This window comes from Neocloeon triangulifer, unplaced genomic scaffold (genome assembly GCF_031216515.1).
Source record: "Neocloeon triangulifer isolate White Clay Creek 2 clone unplaced genomic scaffold, ASM3121651v1 ptg000003l, whole genome shotgun sequence".
In the NCBI taxonomy this organism is placed as follows: Eukaryota; Metazoa; Arthropoda; class Insecta; order Ephemeroptera; family Baetidae; genus Neocloeon; species Neocloeon triangulifer.
In genome coordinates, this window is record NW_026775546.1 from 3642681 (window position 1) to 3660602 (window position 17922).

General features: G+C 34.7%; 5 protein-coding genes across 11 annotated transcripts; 3 read left to right on the top strand and 2 right to left on the bottom strand.

The window, feature by feature from the left end:
* Nucleotides 1-192: 192 nt before the first annotated feature.
* Nucleotides 193-2992, bottom strand: LOC132192972 (CKLF-like MARVEL transmembrane domain-containing protein 8). Of its 5 annotated transcripts, none has more exons than XM_059613230.1 (5): nucleotides 2843-2992; nucleotides 2038-2198; nucleotides 1739-1927; nucleotides 872-1003; nucleotides 193-692 (listed from the first exon to the last, which is right to left on the bottom strand). In XM_059613230.1, exons 2-5 carry the CDS (start codon nucleotides 2149-2151, stop codon nucleotides 618-620), a joined length of 510 nt encoding a protein of 169 aa, XP_059469213.1. In that variant the 5' UTR covers nucleotides 2152-2198; nucleotides 2843-2992; the 3' UTR covers nucleotides 193-617. The 5 variants fall into 5 exon arrangements, with proteins under 5 accessions (XP_059469213.1, XP_059469216.1, XP_059469215.1 ...); XM_059613233.1 differs by having other exon boundaries at nucleotides 2038-2195; nucleotides 2843-2978; XM_059613232.1 differs by lacking the exon at nucleotides 2843-2992 and adding an exon at nucleotides 2550-2801 and having other exon boundaries at nucleotides 2038-2195.
* Nucleotides 2993-4286: 1294 nt separating this feature from the next.
* LOC132192385 (uncharacterized) lies at nucleotides 4287-6836 on the top strand. 2 transcript variants are annotated; one of them, XM_059612327.1, is made up of 11 exons: nucleotides 4287-4420; nucleotides 4616-4731; nucleotides 4780-4987; nucleotides 5046-5228; nucleotides 5283-5418; nucleotides 5478-5634; nucleotides 5749-6013; nucleotides 6069-6118; nucleotides 6180-6287; nucleotides 6350-6451; nucleotides 6512-6836. In XM_059612327.1, exons 1-11 carry the CDS (start codon nucleotides 4411-4413, stop codon nucleotides 6764-6766), a joined length of 1590 nt encoding a protein of 529 aa, XP_059468310.1. In that variant the 5' UTR covers nucleotides 4287-4410; the 3' UTR covers nucleotides 6767-6836. The 2 variants fall into 2 exon arrangements, with proteins under 2 accessions (XP_059468310.1, XP_059468309.1); XM_059612326.1 differs by having other exon boundaries at nucleotides 6350-6836.
* A 1903-nt stretch (nucleotides 6837-8739) lies between these two features.
* On the top strand, nucleotides 8740-11233 carry LOC132192601 (uncharacterized). Its single transcript, XM_059612635.1, has 10 exons — nucleotides 8740-8826; nucleotides 8914-9044; nucleotides 9101-9308; nucleotides 9463-9645; nucleotides 9695-9830; nucleotides 9943-10099; nucleotides 10155-10416; nucleotides 10478-10527; nucleotides 10587-10694; nucleotides 10747-11233. The coding sequence occupies exons 1-10, from the start codon at nucleotides 8811-8813 to the stop codon at nucleotides 11164-11166; spliced, it is 1671 nt and encodes a 556-aa protein (XP_059468618.1). The 5' UTR covers nucleotides 8740-8810; the 3' UTR covers nucleotides 11167-11233.
* A 922-nt stretch (nucleotides 11234-12155) lies between these two features.
* LOC132192857 (heparan sulfate glucosamine 3-O-sulfotransferase 3B1-like) lies at nucleotides 12156-13301 on the bottom strand. 2 transcript variants are annotated; one of them, XM_059613034.1, is made up of 3 exons: nucleotides 13167-13301; nucleotides 12707-12877; nucleotides 12156-12655 (listed from the first exon to the last, which is right to left on the bottom strand). In XM_059613034.1, exons 1-3 carry the CDS (start codon nucleotides 13202-13204, stop codon nucleotides 12196-12198), a joined length of 669 nt encoding a protein of 222 aa, XP_059469017.1. In that variant the 5' UTR covers nucleotides 13205-13301; the 3' UTR covers nucleotides 12156-12195. The 2 variants fall into 2 exon arrangements, with proteins under 2 accessions (XP_059469017.1, XP_059469016.1); XM_059613033.1 differs by having other exon boundaries at nucleotides 12934-13295.
* Nucleotides 13302-14188: 887 nt separating this feature from the next.
* On the top strand, nucleotides 14189-17056 carry LOC132192971 (luciferin 4-monooxygenase-like). The gene is made up of 11 exons (XM_059613229.1): nucleotides 14189-14284; nucleotides 14356-14480; nucleotides 14614-14821; nucleotides 15134-15316; nucleotides 15374-15503; nucleotides 15555-15714; nucleotides 15769-15939; nucleotides 16096-16171; nucleotides 16233-16282; nucleotides 16343-16576; nucleotides 16633-17056. Coding segments are annotated over exons 1-11 (1620 nt in total). The 5' UTR covers nucleotides 14189-14283; the 3' UTR covers nucleotides 16915-17056.
* The last annotated feature ends 866 nt before the right edge of the window (nucleotides 17057-17922 follow it).

Here is a 17922-nt window from a genome sequence, read left to right on the forward strand (position 1 = left end):
TTTATTGACATTTAAAATCATCGCCGCTTTTGTTCATATTTTATATTTTTATATTATTATATATATTATATAAAATGGGAAAAATTATTTAAAACATGAAAATACCACTTTAAAGTTTTCCAGATTATTCGATAAAACCCGAACAATATAATATCAAGAGCAAGACAGGAATTATTTAAAAAAAATATGCGCACAATTATATATTTGAATTATTTATTAGATATTTACTAACATTTGACATTTTAAGTACATAGTTTTATTAACATTTTAAAAAATTATTTGGTGCCAAAAATAAGCTTCAGCTTGTAATTTTTTGCAACAAATGCTTGTAAATAATCATTAGGTTTCAGAAAATTTATATATCGATTTTGAAAATAGTATTTTTAAGATTAAGAGAGAATGGAGAGATTGTGCGATTTTTAGTCACAAAAAATGAACACATCAATTTGCTTTTTATGTCTAATAAAGGCCTCCACATTTAAAGCAGATCTTGGCAGATCTCTTAGTGCATATTTTTGCTATATTTTAATTAGCTAGCGTTTTAAATTTTAATAGTCCAAATTATATTTTCAAGAGAGAGTATGCTGATGTTGCGTTTATCTGCATCAATTAGCAGCTTAACCTCCCCTGTATGATTTGAAAGCCAGGATGGTGCTTGCCAAATAGAGAATTGTGTTGAACAAGCCGAGTATCTGAAAATTGTTTTTAATTAATTCAAATAATAACTGGATTTAAATTTAAAAAAAAAAATTGTTTGTATTCCTTTAAAATATGAATCGGAACTTTTTTAAATTAAATCAGAGTAAAATTTATCAAGTAGTGAAGCAAATTTAAATAATTAAAACTGTTTAAAGAATAAATAAAATCTCACGGCGGCGTGAATTCTGGTGGAAAACTCATCCTCGTAAATTTTGTGGCCGTAGTTGCGCGCGACTACAGTGACCAGCACCAGGGTGGCCGCGATCAGGTACATCAAGGTAAGGGGGACCAGCAGCATCAGCAGCTGCAACAGTCATTTTACACCCTGGCAGTCAGTCAGTGCGCGCAACGAGCCACAAAGCAAGCGAGGAAGCAGCGATAGAATTTGATTTTTTTTTTAGAGTCGTTTTCCACCAGGACCGCACTTTTACAAGGGATCGATGAGTGGAAATTTGGTCTTACAGCGGCCGTCAGGTACAAACTGTCGTGGCGTTTGTTCGACCCTGTTGAATGAACCATAGCGAGAGCCGAAGCGATCAGGTAGAGCACGAACGCCACTCCATGGTACACCAGTTCCTGTGTGGCGCCAAAGCAAATTAAGAGTAAAATTTTTAATTACCTGGAAATATTTATTGACGGATATGCATATTGATTCAATTAAAAATATTAGATATAAAAAATATTAAGACTTTTTTATGCAATTTAAATTTTAAACAAAACAATACTTTTCGAGCAAATTCAAAATTTTCATATTTTATCATTTTCAGTTTCTTTGTTTACGTTCTTTTAATTTTTTTAAGGGATTCACGATCTTATTTTTTAAAGGTGACGCATCAGGCATTCAGAAAGTCACGTGACGTGCTGACGTATTTTTGTTTGGAGAGAGAGTTGCCGTCTGCCGTTTGTTCGAATAAAAAAGCAGGTCCCCCCAACTATAATTTAGTCATACACTTCCCTTGGTTTTTTTTTTATTTAAAAAAATTTAAAGCCAGGAAAGGAAAAGCGTTGAATAAATTAAACTAAAAGAGGATATTCTCACAAAAATGGTTTTGCTGATGATGCTGGCCGTGGAAATGGAGAGCAGGCATGATATTAGGAGGCAGCCCGTTGCTATCAAACAGGCGCACGCCGTCACAAAGAAGAAGAGCTCCTCGCTGCCCGAGTAATAGTAATTGTTGTAGCGAGAAAGGGTTGTGGCCACCAAGCCGATAATGATCGTCCCCAAAATCTAACACGAATAATAAAAAAAAATTAAAAATTGTAATTTTTTTATAAAATTTTTAATTTCTTCAAATATTTGGAAAAAATATTTAATTTGTAGAAATTAGCTTTACTGACCACTTGTCCAAGTTTAAGAAGGCCAGGCACTGCCTTGAAGTAGCCAGTGTTGATGAGGATGGCCGAGGTGGTGGTTGTGGTGGTCGTGCGAGTGACAGTCACGCTGTGCGACATTTTTATCGCAGGAAGTCACTTTGGCCCACGATTTACTGCGGAAACTGCTGCAGAGTATCGTTTTTTTTTTAAATAATAATTTTACTGGAGTTTTTATATTACTTGAGGAGAAAAAATAACAAGGAAAATCCAATAATAACAAAAATAGTGGAAACAGGATTTTATTTAAAATTGGTGACTTTTCGATCTTATCTTTGTCACGCACAAAGAAAATGTTTACTGATAATAAATATGTACAACGTAGTCATCGAAGAGGAAAAATATTGTTTTGCAGGCGATGACTAATCTAATAAATTGTTACAAAAATTAGAAATTGTTGTGATTTTAATTTTTTTTTTAAATATTGTAAAAAAAAAACTGCGGATTTTTGCCTGCAAATAAAATAATTTCATACATACGCCCTAATTGTATGATTAAATTGCGTCTGAGAAGGAGATCGATAGGGGTGGGTGGCGACTCTCGTCTAGCCCCGCTGCGACTGAGACGCGTATTGAGGTCATCGCCAGAAAAAAATAGCTTTTGGAGTCCAAGCGCCTGCGAGAAATTTTAGATCCGAGTCGGCGCTTTGGACGGGAACGTTGGCGGACGGAAAATAAATTAATCGCGAATTTGGCCTCTTTGCGCGGGAATCGAAGTGAATTTTCGATTAGAAGGGTGTCAGGGGGGCTAGGTGGGGAGCGAAAAGTCTCACCTGTTGGAGGCAGCCAGCGGAGAGAATGACCAGGAGCGCCTTTTTTGGCCGCGGAGGAGGCAACGCCTAAGCAGAGGTCAACGCCATCTGCGTGCATTCAGATCAAAATAGCTCTCTCGGTGCTCATTCGGTGCTCATTTTGCTTGGCTCCTGAAACTGCACTCGCGGCGTTGGTGGGTGCGTGGACTGGGTGTTAGCTTTGGCAACTACGGGATCAGTCATGCAAAAATTCCACAATATCGCAATGCATAAATTAAATTGCAACTCACAACTAGATAAGCTTCTACTTTTCTTATCAAAAATAGTATTGGCATTTTTTTTTATTTATAAAACCCAAGAGATCTTGTCTAATACTAAACTCATAGATTTTCCCAAAAATGTTTTTGAACATTTTGCAAAACGTTCAGAGGAGCGAGTACTTTAGTTATGTAAGTTTCAAATCATTTTATTAATCTTTTGTTGTATTTTTAAATAAATTTACAATATGAAAATTATATCCGTGAAGAGGCCAGGAAAAAGTTGACTTTAATTTAGTCACTGAGAGGCAGATGATTTTTTTGGTTGATTCATGAATTTTACTTGCAACTTTATCACTTCTAAGGAAAAATAAATAAATATACACCGAAACTGAATTTTTGCTATTTGCAATGCGTAAAGTGAAAGTTTACAAGAACGTTATGCAACCTGCTGCGCATCGAAGTGGAGCGGGTTGTTGTAAAATGTGTTAGTTCCGGCTGTGGTGGTGTCGAGAGGATTTTGATTATATTTATGGCTAATTTTAAATTTGGAGAAATAGCTATAGTTTTTAATAAGTACTGAATTAAATATTTTAGCATTTAATTATTGCTTTTCGCTCTTGAAAGATAAAAAAAAAAATATTATGTCATACAAGGGGAAGCACAGTAACACAAACATTGACGCTAATTTTTTTACGAGTCTTTTACATATTATACCTTTGGAACATGATAAGAATTTAAAATCTCGAATTTTCCAGCACTATATAGCAAGATAAAAAATTGGTAAGGAGATGAGAAGAAGTATCTCTAGCGCAAAATTAGAGGCATAAGCAGACGCAATTATAAAAGTTCAGGTGATAGCATGAATTTACATATTTGAAAAGCATATTTTTTCACATCCATATTGTAAAAGAAAAAAAAATAACAGGGCACCAGATTTTTTTGTTATTAGCTATTTAAAACCAAAATACTTTTACAATCGTGTAATTTTTATGTAAAAAACTTCACGTTATTTTTCTCTAAAAAATGAGAAAAGGGTGACAATTTTTGAACAGAGTTACAGGTCACGTCAATGAAAAAAAATTTGTTCGTGGCATGATGGGTGTCTGTTATCTATACAGCGTGTTTTTAATAATAGCTTGTATAGCAATCATTCATTCACTTTTATCTTACGATCTCTTACACGCCCGTAGTGGGGTGTGATACACTTAAATTTGGTTTTATCTTTCTCCATGGGTTAATCCATTGGAGATAAATTTTTTTACGAAGTATAAATAGGACTGCGCCTTTCTCAATTTTACCGCTGAAACGGCTGATTGCAACAGTAGCACTATGCCAGCAGGTGAGCATATTTTTTCCACTTACTAAGGGAGTCTCTTAATTCTGTTATAATTTTTAATGGTTTAAATTGAGAAAATTGAAAAATAATATTTTGGTAAGAATATTCTCAAAATATTATTATTATTTATTCTTTTCGGCCAGTCAATCTTTCATTCACCAATAAAGCTACATAAATAAAAAAATTAAAAATTTTCAGAAGTGAATGAAACCGCTTCAGAAAATATCCTGATACCAAATGTTCCGCTCATGGACTACATTATCCCGCGTTTACGGGAGGGCTTAAAAACGTGGCCTGAGGATAAAGAATGGATTGTGAGTATAGAATAGTTGCAAAGGACAGAGTTTAATTTTGATTTTTAGGTGGATATTCCATCGGGACGGAGCATCAAACTTTCCGAAGTTGAGCCTAATGCGTACAAAATTGCTAGTGCCCTCACAAGATTGGGCATCAAACACGGCGAGTTCGTCTATTTCGTGACATACGAGTTGGCCCAGTTTTTCCAAATCCAGATTGCACTGTACTTGCTGGGTGTCCCACTCAGAGGATGCCACCCCACAGATAAAATCGGTAGGAAATTTATCAAAATTTGCGTGAAGTGGTTTAAAAATATGATAATTTTTTTTAGAAAACTTCATCAAGCAAATTAATGAAGTCAAAGCAAAGTTTATAATCGTGGACAACGAATCGATCGAAAATGTTCGGGAGGCTCTGAAGAGCATCGATTTCCCTGTTCAACTGATCAGTGTGGGCGCAGAGCAGATTCCGGAAACGGTTCATTTTTGCCAGCTTCTGAAAGACGATGGCTCTGGTGAGTTAATTAAAGGAGAATATACAATTTAAAACTAAAATTTAATTTTAAAAGCGTTTCCAAACAACGTCAAAATCAACGCCGAGAGAGATGTCGCCGTTGTGATCAACACAAGCGGCTCCACTGGCGATCCGAAAGGAGTGGTTCACACTCATAAAAGCATCCTCGCAGGAGTTCTAAACCTTAGAAAGTAAATAAATTTCAAATAATCGGTTTTATTAATTTTTATGGATTTTTCCACCTATTTAGCCGCATGGGAATCGAATACTCCATGATGGAGTTTAACACAAACTATGGAGTCATTTCAAACGGAATGCTCCTACACAACCTATGTCATGGTGTGACGACCTACCACTTCACCAAGTTTGTGAAGGAGAATTTAATTGAAAATCTGCTTAAGTACAAGGTAATAAAAAAATCATTATAAATGGCGCTCGAATTATTTTACGCAAAATACGTTTAATAAATAATGAATTTGATGTATTTGAATGAATTATATTTTTCAACACAAATTTCTTAGCCAAGAGGAATCATAATGTACCCACACATTGCTGCGTGGCTTGCGAAACAAAAGGAAGAACTGAACTTAATCAGGCAGCTGGACTTTTTGCGCGTAATGCTAGTAGGTGGGTGGGTGATAGACATCCCTACGGCCGACACTTTGTGCGAATCCCTGCCAAACACCCACATCGCACCAATTTACGGAATGTCCGAAGCTTTTGCAGTGGCCATAACTGACATGAGAGACGGAATACAAGAAAAAATCAATCGTATTGTCAATGGGGGTGATTTACGTCGATATTTTATTAAAATTAAACATAACTTTTACGTTTTAAATAGGGAAAGAGTACATTGCCACAGGAAGACCGTTGCCAAACGTTCAAGTAAAGGTTGGAAAATTTCATCATAATTTTGATTTTAGAAAAGACATTACATTTTTATTTTTACTAGATTGTGGATTTTAAAACTCACGAGGAAGTATCCCCAGGTGTACGAGGCGAACTTTTATTGAAAACTCCTTCGGCTATGGCTGGTTACCTGAGTGTGCTTGGAAAAGAGGTGAGCTTCTTCTCTCCAATTTAACATGCAAAATATAATATTAAATAAATTTCAAACGAAAGCACAATCGAATCAGTTTCACGAAAGACAACTGGTTGTGCACTGGAGACATGGCTTTCGTTGATAACAAGGGCTGTATCTACATAATGGAGAGACTTTCCATGGTATACAAGCACTTGATTCACTTTGTATCTCCAAGTGAAGTTGAGTCCCTTCTTCTTGAGCACCCTGACGTTGTCGAGGCGGGCGTAATCGCGTTACCAGACCCGCAGGTCGAGTCCATGGCTCTTGGCTTTGTTGTCAAAAGACCCGGAAGCAAGTGTACTGAGACCGAACTGGTCAAGTTTGTGGCTGATAAGGCCCCCTTTTTCAAACAACTCCACAAGGGCGTGAGATTTATGGACGCTCTCCCCATCGGTCTAGGAGGAAAAGTGGACAGAATGGCTCTCAAAAGGATGGCAATGGAACAGATTCATTGAAAAAAAAAATTATAAAGCAATGTTCATGTATTTAATTTTTGAAATAAATTCTTTTGTGTATAAATAGTAAGTTACTTTCTTATCTAAAATCAATATCAATATTTTTCATACAAAAACATCTATTATTCATGATGTAAATTTAAAAAAAAAAATTGTACGCGGCCATGCAAATACGCTGAGCATTTGTGGCTGTCAAATGATTTGGCAAGACGAAACTATCATAATAGATACCATATAATATTAAATTTTTAATGCAATTTTCATAACATTACTGTTCTATAAACAGACCGAAAAAGACAATTTAAGAAGCAGAATAATATATGGCTGCAAAAATATGAAGTGAGGATATTGATAGCGCAATAGCTCAATTTGGAAATTTTAGCAAGTTTTAGCTGTAGTAGAAAATGATTCCCGGAATTTTCTTATCAAATGCGCATGTTTTATAAAAACATTTTATTTTTTTGCATGAATAATTCATTCTTCAACAATAATGTCAGTTATTCACACTATTTCATAATCACCTGGCTCCTTTTGACGCATACAAAAAATCCTTGATCTATCGCTTTTTGATAAACATGTCAAGTAGTAGCAGAGTTTAAGGAGGTGGACTTCCACGGTTTACGTATTTGATTAATAGAAAATTTGAGTCTCTTGATAAAGTAGTTATGTAACGATTATTCAGCTCATTTGCGATCATTTTGCGAAGACAGAGAGCAGTTTAAACACAATCTCGAAGCATAAGCAATTAAGCATGTTAGCTGCATGTTAGTTTCTGATTATTCTACAAATACTTGATATTAAAGTGTATCCTTTCATTGCATTTCTTTTACCTTCTGGCGCCAAAACAGCATTGATGAAAAGATCAATTTTTTTAACAACAACCACAAGAACCTCTATAGAAAACCTATTTTTTTCCAAAACGAATTTTTATTGTAATCGCGAAGGCTAAACTAATTGTAAGAATATTTTGTTAAAGAAATAGAAAAAAAATTGGTAAAAAATGAAATTCTAATAATTAACGATTTTATCGGTTTTTTAATTTACAAAGAGCCGATTGCAAAATAGAAACTTTTTATTTCTTGCAATCAAAATATAAAATAGAAAATATTTTTAATTTTTATTTATTTTGGGATTGTTTTGTATTATCAACCATGAGAGCACCACTATACCAATCGCATTGGGTTGTTTTGCACGTATTCTAGCAGATAACTTTCAGGAAAAACCAAGTGAAATTCCAAATCTTTAAGGAGCTTATCGACAACCACTCACTGGGTTTTGCGCAGAGAATTAATTCAGTCAAGTAGGAGCAAAGTAAAAGGAGGTGGACGTCACACTATGACAGAAGAAAAAATCTAAGCTGATACGGGAATCCCACAGTACTATATTAAACAAGGAGGAAACAATTTGATAGAGTAAAATTTCAAAATAATGCCACGATGCCAGTGAAAAATAAATTCAATTGCTTGGAAATTAGTCTTTGAACATAAATACTTTCAAGGATAAGTTAAATTTTTGTTTTAATTCAAAACAGATAATCAGTTTATACTGCATCAAATAACAATTTAAAAAATAAATTTTGTATATTAACTAACCTGAATGAAAAACCAAAATATATTTCTGGTGGTTGGATAAGCATGTTAAAACTAATAATAGAACATTTCCATCAACTAATTTGTTCCATACATCTTTTAACCAACATACATTTTTTGATGAAGCTCTTTAAAGATAATTATTCAGAACTGCCTTGCGTGATGATGGCTTGATTGATTTAATTGATTTGATTTTTCTTTTAAATTTCGAAAAAAATTGGTCATCAAATTAAAGCTATGCCTGTTTATGAGAAGATTTTCTTACAACGCAATAAGCAAACACGTTTCGTTCAAGATTTTGTTACAAATTTAAAAAAGAATTAAGATTAGCAGTGTAGATAAGATTTTTCTGATTCTCTTGACGGCATGACTAATAAACATGCAGGATCTATAAAATACGGGGGAAACAACGAATAATAGACTACTTTCAAATAAAACCAAATCAAAGTCACACCATGCCAGTGCCAGGAGGTGATTTTATTTATATAGCTTTACAGAGCAATCTGTTTAAAACAATATATTGTTTTAAATATAATAATATAATTATTATTTGCATAGATGAACGGACCGCTTTCTTAATACATTCTCCTCAAGGGGAGCTCCCGGTGCCTGATGTGCCCATCATGGACCACGTTTTTGAGAGATTGAGAGAGGGGCTAAAGAAATGGCCGCAGGACAAAGAATGGATCGTAATACAAATTTTTGAATAAGTGTCAGAACAATTCAAACAATATTTTTAAAAAAGGTTGACATTCCTTCCGGGCGAAGCATCAAATTGTCCGAGGTCGAGTTAAATTCGTACAAAATTGCAAGTGCTTTTTCAAGAATGGGGCTGAAGCACGACGACTTTGTATATTTCGTCACTTACGAATTAGCCCAGTTTTACCAAATTCAAGTTGGACTGTTTTTGCTTGGCGCGGCAGTCCGAGGTTGCCACCCTTCAGACAATCCAGGTAGGATAATAAAAAAAAATTTGATAAACTTTTCCATTAAAATATTTATTAGTTTTAAATTCTAATTATGCTGAAATTAAACTATCATAGACGATTCCAAATTAAATTCGTATCAAAAATAAAATATTTTTTACCCATTTTGTTTTATTTTCAGATAATTACGTCAAGCAGTTGAAACAAGTCGAGGCCAAATTCGCCATAGTTGACAGCGAAACGATTGAAAAGATAAGGCAGACCCTGAAAAAGATTGACCACCCTGTAAAATTAATCAGCGTGGGCGCCGAAAAACTTGCAGGCACTGTTCACTTCAGTGAATTACTCAAAGACGACGGCTCTGGTATTAAATTTAAATTTAATTGTAAATATTTCAACAGTTTTTTCTGCAGCTTTCCCTCGGGACGTTGAAATCGACACCGAAAATGACGTCGCCATTGTGATCAACACGAGCGGCTCAACAGGGGAGCCCAAAGGGGTGGTGCACACTCAAAAATCGGTGCTCGCTGGAATGTTTGGAATCGACAAGTATGAGATGAGAAACACATTTTTTTTTTTTTTGATTAGCTCATAATACCCTTTTAGCCACAAATATATAAGTTTTATAATATGTCTTAATTTTAATCATTTTAATTTTAAGAGTTCTTCAAATAAAAGAGTCTATGATGGAGTTCATGACAAACTATGGTGTCATCTCAAATAGCGCTTTGCTGTACAACCTTTGCCACGGAGTGACAACTTTCCACTTCACCAGTTTTCAAAAGGAGCACCTCATTGAAAACATGCTGAAATACAAGGTATGGGTTTTAAAGTTACTGCTATTGCTTTTTTAAATTACGATCTGAATTTCAGCCCGAATGCATAATTTTGTATCCCTACATCGCGGCTTGGCTTTCAAAACAAACAAAAGAATTGGAGCTGATAAATCAGCTGGATTTTGTGCGCACAATATTAGTTGGTGGCTGGGTTTTGGACACTCACTGCTCGGACGTCCTGTCCGAAGCTCTCCCCAATACTCAGATCAAACCTATTTACGGCATGTCCGAGGCGTTTTGCATCACTATGCCTCAGAGTGGGCCACAAACAGAAAAGATAAAACGATGCGTCAATGAGGGTATAAACCAATTAATTCAACAAGATTATAAAAACCAGCTTATCTGTTTTACATGAAATAGGCAAAGTTTACACGTCATCTGGACCTCTCCTCCAAAACGTTCAGTGCAAAGTAATTACTTCAAATAAAGCTTAATAAATTTTTTTTTTAATCGTTCATTGTTGAAAAAGGTGCTGGATCTTGAAACGCGAAGTGAAGTTGGACCTTATCAGAGAGGTGAAATTTTAATTAAAACACTATCTTTAATGGCAGGCTATCTGGTGGCACCAGGCAAACCGGTATAAAAAATTATTTACAAAGTCCCAGAATGACTAAGATTTTCTCAAATAGTATAATAGAGTTAGTTTCACCGACGACGGATGGATGTGCACTGGTGACTTGGGTTTTTACGACGACGATGCGCATCTTTACGTGGTGGAGAGACTGACCTTCGTCTACAAGCACATGTGTCACTTTGTGTCTCCGAGCGAAGTCGAGTCCCTCCTTCTTGAGCACCCTGACGTTCTGCAGGTGGGCGTCGTCGCCCTGCCAGACCCTGAGGTTGAGTCCCTGGCAGTTGCATACGTCGTCAAGAGACCTGACAGCGAATGCACCGAGGACAAACTGGTCAAGCACGTCGCCGACAGGGCACCGTTTTTCAAACACCTGCACAGGGGGGTTAAATTTGTAGACGCTCTGCCCATCGGCCTCGGAGGGAAGATGGACAGGAGCACTTTGCGGAAAATCGCTCTACAGGAATACAGTTTCTAAACTTTTTTCTTATGTAAAAAAATACAATTGTTTTTATGCATATGTAAATCCTCATTTTATGTACTGGAAATATTTCTATAAATATATATTTTGAATTTCAAAAGCTTTCTGTTTATAAAATTTTTTTCTTCATTAAATCTTGCAATAAAATTACTTTTTTCCAACTTAAAAACAAAAATTTAAAAAATAATCAACCAGTTTAAATTCTTCTCGTTGCGGCAAATGTTAACAATATGAAACGCGAGCTAGCAACACCTTACTTTCAATATCTTCTTGCATTAATTAAATCTTATCGGTCAAATAATGCCAATAAGTTCATTTAATCGTTATTTGAATTTCTAGAATGTTTCAACATTTTCTCATCGATATAAACTCCCCTTATCTTTCTGAAAATAAAGTAAATAATAATACACGTCAAAACAGCGCAATCAAAGCAATCTTTAGCTAAAAGTAATAATATTATGCTGATTTTAAGTAGCTTCTAGAAAAACTTAAAAAGTGACTCAAAGAAAGGAAATCGCAGTTTTTCCATTTTAACTATTAATTATATGATATGTGAAGAGTTGAATGAAAAATAAATATAGTATTGATTACTTTTGCAATTAGAAAAATCACGTAACCTGTTTAATTATGCTGGGGTTAATTTTTCTCATATTAAAAAAAATTATGAAGTTTATGCTGAAATATAATTTATGTTACATTTTTTTCCTTCTTAAAATTAAAACCGTGACGAAGAAACCTGGTAGTCACATGCACAAACATACCTTGTGTGCTTTATCAGTGAATTGCAAAACCGGAGGTGAATTCAGATGAACATTATCTACGCATTTACGGCATTTCCACATCATTTAATTATTATTCTTTCTCATCACATATAGATGCAATCAACAAATAATTATTGTATATTGGGCAACACAATAAAATAAAAGAGTTTTGAAGTTGATATATGAAAAATTTGACACTAATTTAATTTTTATTTTTTACGTAGCAACCATATTTTCATTATTTAGTTTTGGTTTCATCAAATCATCAATCTTCCATCCAACCAAATTTCATTCCAACCATTCTTTCAAACGCTGCAACTCTGGGCCGATAAAAGTCCTTCAGAGCTATTCTGACCGTTTCATTGATCTCAGGGTGTGCTCTACCTTTGTCTTCATGCAAGCACTTTGACCTTCCAGTCTTATCACAAAAAATACTCCAAAATTTTCCAGTGCTTGATGTAAAATTACTCTTTGTTATTTGAACCGCGATTCCCAAAAAATTCTGCACGCGTTCCAATTCCTCCCAAGGCTTCTCCACGAATTTCTCACTTGACACTACAAGCAATTGACTTGGCCCAAAGTACTGTGCCCAGTTTTGATAATGTATATCATACTTTCCAATGTCCACTCCCATCCAAAAATTATCGTGAACTTCAATCCGGCCACTGCTATGGTTTTTTACCACCAAACTATTGAACGCACTCCAATCATGACGCAAGTGTTTCCTAATTTTTACACGTGATTTTTTCAGAAAAATATTAATTTTGGGCACTCACTGCGTTTCTAAGAAGTCGGAGACAAGTCGTTCAATTGGATCTTTAACGAGTAAAATCAACTTCATATTCGGATTTGTATCATGAACCCTCTTGGCAGCTGTGAATTTGTTGAAGTAAGTTGCAGTTCTTTCAATGACCAGATGTTCAGGCCCAGATAGGGGCATTTTTTCACTAGATAAAAATTAATATAATCAATTTTGTTAGATCCATAACATACAATTTCTTGCATATAATAATGAAGTCCTTTCGCGTAATTGATGTCGTTATCAAAAAAGTGGCGTTCATAACCCGAAAGTTTTACTTCTGGGTGATACTTGAGAAATTCAGCCATTGCAAACGTTCCTCCTTTTTTGACGCCGATTATCAAAGCGTCAGGAATTCTTTTCCTCATTCCGTATTTCGGTATTTTTTTCGGCGACGAGTTTCCAACTTTGGTATAAGAGTAAATAAGACAGTATACCAGCATAATAATGCCCAGGCACACAAACGATGAGCCATTTTTCCTAATAAATATCCAAGTAAAACTTCTCACAAGTTCCATCGTCAGCACTTGAGCAGTGACTTTGCCACAACAAGTAGAAATTTTGAATTTTTGTTTTTAACAGTTTAAAATGTCACGAAGCAGGAAGTCCGATAACTACATAATTACACTCTTGATAAAATACTAAACTGCTTTTGTAAAGTTGCTGTACAAATGAGAAGAAGAAGGTAAAAATTCAATCGGGTAAATGATTTGAATAAATAAGGATTACGGATATGCTGTTTTGCACTGAAATCTAAAAACATTTAAATTTTTCTTCAAAATTAATTTTTTGTCAGTTTATCTAGACTGGGGTCAGATTGTAAAAAGTTACGTATCTGGCGGGTAAGTTTACGGGGCTTTAAATAAATTAATGAAGACTATGACAGTTTTTCTAACTGCAGAGAAAAAATTTTCTTTTAATTTTTTCTTGGCGGACTTACGCTAATTATAATAAGAGAAATGGTCTCCATATTATTTATCTTCACACTTTGTATTTTCCTCTCTCATTTCTAGACTTTGTTATTGAAGAATTAAAAAATTAACAAAAAGGTGTGCCTTTAGTTATCAAAATTAATTTTCTTTTAACCTATCTTGCTTTATAATATGCAACAGCCAATTGAATCAATTTAATAAATTAATCAAATTAATCGTGGCAAGATATTTCGTTTTTTTTTTTCAAAAAAAAAAAATAATAATTAAAAACCCGTTTACAAAGTTTAGAACCGTTAATCAGTATCAAGATGTCACAATGCTTGTAAAATAGCTTGAAGCGATTGTAGTTTCTCTCTTGATTAAAAAAACCCAGGTTCACAATATACAGCTAGAAAAGACACTTGAAATTGTATGCTGATTATACATTTTACCAGGAAATCGTTAACGAACGTCAACGCACGAAAATTGCAAAGGTCGAGAAAAACCCGATTGATAAAAATTATGTAACTTTTTTTGATCTTATCTTAAAGTAGTAAAAACAAGAAATCTTCTCGAAAGGAGAGTCATTAACACGCCTCTTGCTGCTCGATTCTCATAGGCTAAGGACAGAACGGCGCTCGAAAGTAAGTTTAAATCTTTTTATAGTTTTTTTTATTAATAGTATTGTAATGAATAAATATTCAATTATTTTCAGTGGAGTATATCTTTGAATCATCATACAAAGCAAAAGTCTCAGACGTGCCGAATGAGCTTATTTTTGACTATGTTTACAAGAGGCTGTGTGCGGCGGGGATGGAAAAATCCACCAAGCCATGGGTGGTGAGTTCTTCATAGAAAATTCTAAAATAATTTTTCAAAAAGTCCTCATTTCAGTGTTTAATTAATTTATTAATTTAATTAATTGTTTTTTATTACTGCATATTCAGAATTTTATCAATTAAATTCTTTGCAGATTGACGCGAGCACAGGAGTTGAAGTGAAATTTTGCGACATCGAGCCGCAGTCCAGGAAAATAGCCAGCGCTCTGACCCGTCTCGGTTTCACCAAGGGCGACAAATTGCATTTCGGGACCTTTGAAACAGCCCAGCTTTATCTGGTGCAACTTGCTGTCTGGCGACTCGGTGGAACAGTCAGAGGTTGTTTCCAAAATGAGTCCACAGGTACATTAAATTTGGAAAAAAAAATATTCGATGTTAAATTTGACAAAAATATTACTATAGACTATATATTATGATCGCAAAAAGCAGTAAACCTTATCTTTATGATATTTACAATTTTAATCATAATTTTGTGATGATAGATATTCAAATAAAATCACTTGATATGTTACTGATACTAATTTTATGACAAGACACAATAATTAAACTGGTTCACATTTTCCTTCTTTTGGAACGGTAAGAAATTAAAACTAAAAAAATCATTACTGAAAATATTTTAAACACCAGCCATTAATTCGTTAATATTTGTTTAAGATGAATTTGTTAGGCAAATTAGTGAAACTAAAGCAAGATTCATTCTGGGCGACGATGAAACTTTGCCAACCTTCAAAAAGGTGATTCCAAAATTGGACTGGCCAGCACAGCTGATAGTTTTCAGCAAACAAGACATTGACGACGCTGTCAGCGTGGACAAATTACTACAGGACGATGGCTCAGGTTGAAAATGGAAAACACAAAAATGTCGGATTTTTAGACAATTTGAAATTTCAATAGCATTCCCGGAAAATGTCAATCTAGACCCAGACGACAGTATCTTAATTGTAAACACTAGTGGCAGTACAGGTTTACCTAAGGGAGTTGTTCACACGCACAAATCAGTCATCGCTTGTCTATTCATCAAAAAGTACATAATTATTTTTTTAAATGACCGAGTTTGATGATCGATATGATTCAGAACTGTCAACTTCTTTGAAAACGCGGTGATGACACCCATGAGCAACTACGCACACGCCGTTTACATCGCCACGCTGGGGTCGATAGCAAATGCTTCCCAGGTCATCCACCTTGGGAAATTTGAGAGGGAAAACTACTTTGATAATTTAATGAAATACAAGGTGATTTCTTCATTAAATTCCTAATCTAAAATTAAAATATTCTCTCAAAATCAGCCCGCTAGCGTGGTCATGTACCCTTTTGTAGCAACCTGGTTTGCCCGACATGAAAAACTGGACACCCTTGACCTGAGTTTCCTGAAGACCATTATGGGTGGTGGAGCCATCATTGACCCGACAACAATTGAAATTCTCGCCAAAAAGCTGCCAGGCGTCAGGTTGAAACAAGTGAGGATTTCAAATATAAATTTTCATAAATTTTTCTCAATTATAAAAATTTGTTGTAAATATTTTTCACTGTTATATTATTCTATAATAAAATTGCATATTAACACTTTTTTATAATTTTTATCAAATTGATTTTTTTTCTCTTCCAATTTTCAGATGTATGGCATGTCAGAGGCAAGCTTTGTGGCAAACACAGAAGACGTTCCAAATATTATTATTGCACAGAACGAAGGTAAAGAATTTTTTAAATTTTCTTTACAAGTCTTGTGGCTCAATCTTGTTTTTTATTACAGGGGAGCAGTGGGTATCAACTGGTAAACTGACCCCAGGAGTCAGGGCAAAAGTAATTATAATTAAGTATAAGAATCAATAAAATTTTTCTACATAAATTTTTGATACACAGATTGTCGACATAAACACTGGCGAGAGCCTTGGCCCTGGCAAGAAGGGCGAAATAAAAATACAATCCATCATGCTCATGAAAGGCTACCTCTCCAAGGACTCGCCTACTCCGATCAGGCCTAACATCGACAAGGATGGCTGGTTGAGCACCGGGGATGCAGGATTTTTTGATGAGGACGGACACATTTTTATCACCGAGAGGCTCAGCTTTGTTTTCAAATACTTGATGTACTTTGTAAGCTACAAAATTTTAAACATGGAAAATTTTTTAATTTATAAAGTGATCATCAGGTTTCACCTTCGGAGATAGAGTCGGTATTGCAAAAGCATGAGAGGGTGTTTGAAGTAGGGGTGGTCGGAGTTCCACACCCTGAGAGCACCTGCCTGGCCAGGGCATTTGTCGTCCGCAAAGGAGACGTTACTGAGAAGGAATTGTGCGACTTAGTGGCCAGCAGGTTGCCAACCTACAAGCATTTGCACGGTGGTGTCCGGTTTGTGGATTCGCTGCCCGTAAGCAAGGGAGGGAAGTTGGACAGGGCTGCGTTGAAGCAGATCGCCATCGACATGAATTAAATGTTCGAAATCTTGATAAAAAAGGGGGTAGCAAAAAATTCTTATTTACGTTTGTTGCTTTACAATAATTATGTCATAAGTTTTACTTGCATGTTGCATGTTTTATTTTTAATGTTTGATTAGTGGCAATAAACTTATTTAATAGAGCACACAATCTTATCATCAATTTTATCTTAAGAGGATGTGATATCTTATCTCAAATAATGCGGTAATCAAGTTTTCTATTTATGAACGATAATAAAATCAAATTAGTAAGTTCTACATTTGAAAATTATGGAAAATAAAATTTGTTTTCAGTTTGGTTGAATCAGTAAGCTTAACTGAATTCATTCAGGAGAAAATTCAAGATTTGAACCATATTTGAACTTTGAACTATTTATTGAAATTATATTTATCATAAATTCTAAATCAGATAATGCAGGAGTTGAGTAAAGATTATCAATAATTCATTAAATGATACAGAACTTCCAGAAACTTTAAATTGAGGTGGAGATTATAATTGTGATAAATTATATACTCCTTTTCTTTATGTTTAAATTAATGAAATATATTTGAGCTTCATTAAGCCTCAATTATATAATCGTGTCACATAGTGTGGCTGTGAATAATTTTTAGATCGAAGCTACACAAGGAAATAGAAGCTGAAGTTCCTATTTGTTTTTCAAACTTGTTCTTCTTTTGGCTCACCGAATATTTGTTTAAAAAAATCAAGCCTGGTGTTAAAAGTAAAAAAAAATCCGTAAAATAATAAAATCAGGTCCCCTACCTTCTTGTTTTGGCCCATGTTGAGTTGCTGAACGCTGACAAAACCCTGTAAAAGAAGGAAAACGTGAGCATAACTAAAAAGAAAATTAATAAAACTTTTGTGGAAAAAGTAATTAATTTTGGAAAATTAATTTCACAGAGTTAATTGTAAATAACTGAAATTCTCAAAATTACTTGTTTCTATTAAAAAAAAAAAAATAGGTTTTTAGTTATGCAAACCTCTTGGCTGTCGGCATCGTCTCT